Source organism: Cibotium barometz, chromosome 32, assembly GCF_041138505.1.
Source record: "Cibotium barometz isolate CiBa-2024 chromosome 32, ASM4113850v1, whole genome shotgun sequence".
Taxonomy (NCBI): domain Eukaryota; kingdom Viridiplantae; phylum Streptophyta; class Polypodiopsida; order Cyatheales; family Cibotiaceae; genus Cibotium; species Cibotium barometz.
Window position 1 is genome coordinate 16,140,566 of NC_141077.1, and position 6,534 is coordinate 16,147,099.

General features: G+C 41.9%; 1 protein-coding gene across 1 annotated transcript; it reads left to right on the forward strand.

The window, feature by feature from the left end:
• The first annotated feature begins 2,901 nt into the window (after positions 1–2,901).
• On the forward strand, positions 2,902–5,257 carry LOC147619867 (protein trichome birefringence-like 25). The gene is made up of 3 exons (XM_086825715.1): positions 2,902–3,258; positions 3,369–3,646; positions 3,732–5,257. The coding sequence occupies exons 1-3, from the start codon at positions 3,090–3,092 to the stop codon at positions 4,485–4,487; spliced, it is 1,203 nt and encodes a 400-aa protein (XP_086681841.1). The 5' UTR covers positions 2,902–3,089; the 3' UTR covers positions 4,488–5,257.
• Positions 5,258–6,534: the final 1,277 nt, after the last annotated feature.

The following is a 6,534-nucleotide window of genomic DNA, read 5'->3' on the forward strand; positions in this document are numbered from 1 at the left end:
TTTTATGCATCCATTTATGCATAATCTCACATTTTCTACATGGGTTTCTCCAAGAGGGCCCAAATGCATAAAATCTAGGTTTTCTTGATCCCATATATGGTGCTTCATCTCACGTTTTCTAGGTGGGTTTCTCCAAGAGGACCCAAATGCACAAAATTTGGGTTTTCTCAAACCTGCCTTACCAAACGACATCGAATGGTGGACCGAACTTTGCAAGTCTATGTGGGGTACTCCTCCCCTCACACTTACAAAGCTTGGTCACCATAGAACATCGTTCGGGTAAGGTTTGGGGCTCCACCTCACGTTTTCTATGCGGATTTCTCCAAGAAGGTCCAAAACACACAAAATCTAGGTTTTCTCAATCCTGATGGTGGGTTGAACTTTGCAAGTGTGTGTGGTACTCCTCTCCACACACTTGTAAAGTTTGGTTAGTATTAGATGTCATTCAGGCAAGATATCATGTTTCATCTCACGTTTTCTCTGCATTGGTTTTTGCAAGAGGGTCCAAATGCACAAAATCTAGGTTTTCTTGATCTCGTCTTGCTCAAACGATGTCCAATGGTGGTTGAGCTACTTTGAAAGTGTGTGGGAAGTACCCTCTCCACACACTTGAAACGTTTTCTGACCATCAGACATTGTTCAGGCGAGATATGGTGAGCCATCTCACGTTTTCTACTACGTGGGCTCCAAGAGAATCCAAAAGTACAAATATATGGGTTTTCTTGATCCCGCCATGATTGAATGACGTGTGATAATGGTTGAACTTTATAATTGTGTGTAAGGTATAGCTCCCCATACACTTACAAAGTTTGCTCTCATCACCATTGGGTTGTTTGGGTGAGGTATGGTGTTCTGTCTTGCATTTTCTATCTGGATTTCTCCAAGAGGACTAAAACGCACAAAATCTGGGTTTTCTCGATCCTGCCATGCCTAAATGATGACTGATGGTAGTCGATTTACAAGTGTGTATGGGGTACTAATCCTAACACACTTACAAAGTTTAGTCATCAAATGTCATTCGGGCGAGATATGGTGCTACATCTCACGTTTTCTATTCGGGTTTTTCCAAGAGGCCCCAAACACACAGAATCTAGGTTTTCTCAAACCCATCTTGCCGAAATGACACTGGATGGTGGTCGAGCTTTGTAGGTGTTGTGTGGCGTATTTCACTGCGTGAAACTCCGCTATATCACGGCATGAAACAAACTCCCGCATGAAAAAAAAATCGACATTTTCAACTAAAATGCAACAATCCTCAATGAAGACATAACTCATAAAATATAAACATTAACTGAGTACATCATAATGTGAGCTAATCCAGCTAGTTTGGGTTTAGTCATTGTCTTCATAGATCAAAGTACAATGCAAGTCAGCTAACCTAGCTGGTTTAAGTTTAGTCACATTGTCAGCTAACCTAGCTGGTTTAAGTTTAGTCACATTGTCAATAAATCCAAGTACAATGTAAGTGAGCTAAACTAGTTAGTCTAAGTTTAGTCACTATCAATAGGCACCCAATCAATATCATCGTCTCTCATTGGCGGTCAATGTGCATGTCGAGAACGTTGTGCACGTCAAGGAGGTTGTGTTGAGCTGCGGTGGGGCCAAATCTTTGCAAGTAGGTCTACCTTTAAGGTAATCATGGGCTGGTGGTGGTGTTGGGAGCTCACGGTCCCATAAGCTAATATTGTTGCTCCCTCTCTCGACATCGTACTACTACAAGACGTCTTTGTATAAACCTGCTATCACTCTGGTGTGTAAAGTCACACGCTGCTAATGTAAAGCAACACTATTGCCATTGCTCGAGGTGCCATGCTAAAGTTATGTCTCCATCTCATGAACTACCTACTCAAAAAGTAAAGCATATAAAAATTTGATTATTCTCTCTAATTAGGTACAACTTAAGAAATTTATAGATTTAGACCTTAATTATAAATCTTTTAATTACAAAGAGAGAGATGTACCAGCTGGAGATGTTAATATCTCTCGCTCCAACATGCCTCTAGTGGATACCTCTATTGTTTATAATGTTGCTCTGAGACGATGAATCGCCTCCTCTCACTCGTTGTGGGACCCTATGTGACACAATCAACCACTATTAATTTAAAAAATATAGAAAAGTAGATTTAAAGATATAAACATAAAAATAGACAACTATGAAAATGTATAGAAGCAATGAATATGTATAAATACCTCAACATGTATCGGCATTGACCGCCGTGAAAAAAGGCACCATGTGCTGGATGCTCTCAGTGGTACAAATGTACGTCGCTTGAGCGCCTAGTATGCCTCAACAGTAGCCATAGGTACAAATGGTGCGTCTATAGTAGCAACAACTGCATGTGGGCTTGGAGGCAACCTCAACTAGCACCACCATTGTATAGTCAACCACTCCCCCAAGGTAAACTCTGCGTATAATTGATTTGCAAAGTAGATGGGGATTTAACGATTGTTTGGCATCCTCCTATATATGGTAACATATCGACTATAGATATATGCCACCATACAACATCGGCTAATAGTAAGGGGCTTCTATGCGCCCGGGGGGGGGGGGGGGGGGGGGGGATCATAGCCGGGTAGTTAAGGTGGCGAGACCTTTCTTGACACTGTATTGGGTTTGATTCCCCTTGCTAAAAGGGATGACTTTCTCACAATTTTTTTCAAAAGTATTGTCTCGATTTTGAAAACTCTATAAAAAATTAAGGTGAAAACAAGTTCTAGACAACTTTGAATTTAGATTTTGAAAAATCTACAAACTGCTCAATTGTAAGAAGTAAGGCTTGCAGTATAAGTTCTTTTTGTTGAACTCTTGTAAGTCAAATCAGTGCTGTAGAACTTGGCTTTCAGCTTTAATATTATAAATATTTTAAAAAAAAAACAGAAGAAAATTGTAAAGCCCCTTTTGGGAGCCACTGTAACTATTTTGGCCTCATAATTTAGCTAAAAGAAGGTAATCTGCTGTGCAAGCCTCTGTTCTTTTGATCTATGATAGCCTTTGCATAATATTGCTTACAGGAACCACATTTCCCTCTTCCTGCACATCAAGCAGATCCACCATGAAAAGATGGAGTAGCTGCTTTTTTTAAGACAACATGGCATGTAACGGCAAATCAGCTGTTTCTTTTCTTGTTATCACCTTCCTCATTTTCAATTGCTGGTGGTTCGTCTTTCTGCGTCATCAGTCAGATCTGCTCATTTCGGCCAGCATCAGCAACCAGTACTCTACCTTTCATCACACGAAAGCTTCTTCAATCTCATTAGGTATCTAATATGATAATTAATAGTTAAACATAAATCAAATCACATGTAGACCAGCATCCTGCTTTCTTAAAAGCTTTGTCTTGACAACAGTTAAGACATTTGCATTGCAGGGCACTGTGACCTTTCTCGAGGAAAATGGGTACCTGATATGAGACCACCTCTTTATACGAATGACACATGTAGATATATTCAGCCTTCCCAGAATTGCATGCAGAATGGGAAGCCAGACAAGGGTTACCTCAACTGGAAATGGGAGCCCCATGATTGTGAACTGCCACCATTCAATCCTGCCCAGTTTCTTGAATTGATGACGGGGAAGAAATTAGTGTTCATTGGGGACTCCATCGCACGTAATCACATGCAAGCACTTCTGTGTGCTCTCTCACAAGTGTGGAATTCCTACATTTTTCTTCAGAATGATTATCATAATTCTCATTCATTCGAATTCTCTTAAGTTGATGTTGTGTGTACAGGCCGAGGATCCTCGGAATCTGTTCTCTGATATGAAAGACAAGGAATACAAATGGCTTTTTTCCTCTTACAACTTCACACTGGCAAACATATGGTCACCATTTCTTGTGAATCACACACTCGAGCAGGGCATTTACAAGCTTCACCTAGATGTTCCAGACAAGGTATGGTCATCCCAGTTAGCCGACTATGACATGGCCATTATTTCCACAGGATATTGGTATTTTAGGCCAAGTGCCTACTACTTCAACAATACAATGCTAGGTGTTAATGCTTGCTCTGGACTCAATCTCACAACTGTTAAATTAGTCCCTGTATTGCGAATCACATTGGAAAATGTCTTTAAGTACATTGTGAAGGAGTACAGGGGAATCACCATGCTAAGAACTGTGACAGTGGATCATTTTGAGCATGGTTCATGGAATGATGGAGGTGTTTGCAATAGAACAATGCCATTCTCTCAGCCAGATATATGGCCATCCTTGGCTTGGATGAACAATGAGATAAATAGAGTTCAAGTAGAGGAGTTTGAGAAAGCTATGGTAATTCTGAACGAACCTTCAAGGCTTAAACTTTTGAATGTGACGTACAGTGCTTTCTTGCGACCCGATGGGCATCCCGGTTCTTACAGAATTCGGCAGCCGCTGGAGCCTGCAAATGACTGCTTACATTGGTGCTTGCCTGGGCCAATTGATATGTGGAACCAACAAGTCTTGTATACCCTTCAACACGATTCAACTGGGGTAGACCTCGTCTAACCCATAACATTGAATCTGCAGTCCAAAGTGTACTCAAAATTCACGTAGAATTCCTGATCCCTGCAAATGCTGAAGCTTTTGATACAAGTTTAAAGTTTAAGAACCATGTAAAATCAGGGCCATTATTGTATCCATCATTCTTTCTTAAGAATAATGTATGGCTACAGTTGTAGTGGTTGTTGCTCACGATCCTTTTCGGAACCGTTCGATTTTGGAACGATCCGTAGTAGCCGAGATGGACTTTCTCCCGTTGGCAACAAGTTTATGGGTGGTTGGCTACACTTCTTATCTCTATTGGCCAGTGGGCGAATCGAACCCAGGTCTTTTTTGGAACCCTTCGATTTTGGAACGATCCATGGTAGTCGAGATGTCAACTTTTTCTTGTTTGGAAACCAAGCTGCATTAACAAAAAAACATTTAAGGACACCCTCACTTGTTAGTATGTACATTTGTAGGCCATGATGTGTGAGGAGATCTTGCCCATAGAGGTCTTCAAGACTAACTCTACATTCCTCATATAGAGTGGTGGGAATCCACTTTCCATTAGCTTAGTGAAAGCAAGGATACATGTTGCTTCTGTGCAGGACACTCTAAAAGTGGGAAGATGTTACTTTTATGTCAAGGTACGGTTGGAATTCAATTCATACACTTGACAGATATGGATCACGGTTAATCTGATTATTTGTATTTATGTTTTGGGAAGATTCTGGAAGGATCATGAATCCCTGTACACTTTTCGTGATACAACTGAGCAGATGGGTATTTCTTCCAGTGTAGTTGCACTCATGTGTATGCATGACTTTGATTTTATATTTGGATGACTTGTCTTGTTTGCTTGGGTAATGCTTGAGATTACTGCCTGTGTTGCCCATGGGGCCGGGGATGCCTGGGCACCTCGTGGATGTGTATGTGCACACCACTTTGGGATTGACGGGTCGTCTACATTTGTTTTATAGGTGGTAAGTGCCCTAAAAACTCAATTTTCAGCTTTATGATTTCGCATACTAATATTTATTGGTGCAAGTCCACACTCACTTATAAGTTACCGGACAACTTATAAGTTGTACACACTGGGCATGACTATTTAATACATGTGGCGGCCAAAAGACGGGCATTGGACATGATTTGGGAAATTTGCTTGTAGGCGTCCCATCCTTGACCTAAAAAGCACACGCTTGAGTTATTATTGGAGGACAAGCTCTATTATTGGAGGAAACTTGAGTTTGGGCTGATGCGCATGCTTTCCTGGTGTATGGAGGGCTGGCCGATCTGATCTTGATCTGGAACTACCTACCGCTAACCATCGCGTCAGACATCAACCAAGTGGAAGGAGGGGGAAGGAGGGTGCTGGTCGATTACTGTGGAGGCTTTTCTGGTGCTGGCCGGCTGCTAACAGCCCTTGAAAAGCTGCTGGTCAACTCATTTGTGGACACCAAAAAGCTGGTCGACTTGTGTGAAGACCTCCCTCCGTTGGCCGGTTGCCTTCGGGCATGTAAACCTCTGCTGGTCGACTTTTCCTGAGGCTTTTTGAAAGCTGGTCGAGTGCTGAAACAACCCTCAAGGCTGGTCGATTTGCTCTGGGGGTGTGACAGGTGGAAGATGGAGTTATAGTGCTGTCCCGGGCTAATGTGGGAATGCTATGGGCTGTCCATGGTTGTCGTGCATGTGCTCTAAGCCAAGAAAGCTCTCTTGTTCTGCGAACGAACACCAAATTCAGCATATGTTTTGTTTTTGTTTTCATCTTGTACTGGAAGAATTAGGTGCTAGCCAGTGGAGAATCCTTGGGCACCCGCAAGGTTGTATCTGAAGCAGACTCCTTTTTGGTAACCATAAAGGGGTCAGCCCATCTTCTGGCCCCTAGTGTGGTGTACTGTGTAGAGTTGTCTACTTCTCTTTCTTATCTGGCATTTTCATGTGTTTGATCAATTTTCATGATTGATAAGATTTTCGTGTTACAGCTGCCCTTCCGTTACATTGGTATTAGAGCTTGGCTTTCTACAAAGCTTATGCCATACATGATGCTGGATATGGCTGTAAGGAGTCATTA

Coding starts and splice junctions, on each gene's coding strand:
- LOC147619867 (XM_086825715.1), top strand. CDS start 3,090: ATGGCATGTAACGGCAAATCAGCTGTTTCTTTTCTTGTTATCACCTTC. Junction 3,259..3,368: donor AGCTTCTTCAATCTCATTAG/GTATCTAATATG, acceptor TTTGCATTGCAG/GGCACTGTGACCTTTCTCGA. Junction 3,647..3,731: donor TTCTGTGTGCTCTCTCACAA/GTGTGGAATTCC, acceptor TTGTGTGTACAG/GCCGAGGATCCTCGGAATCT.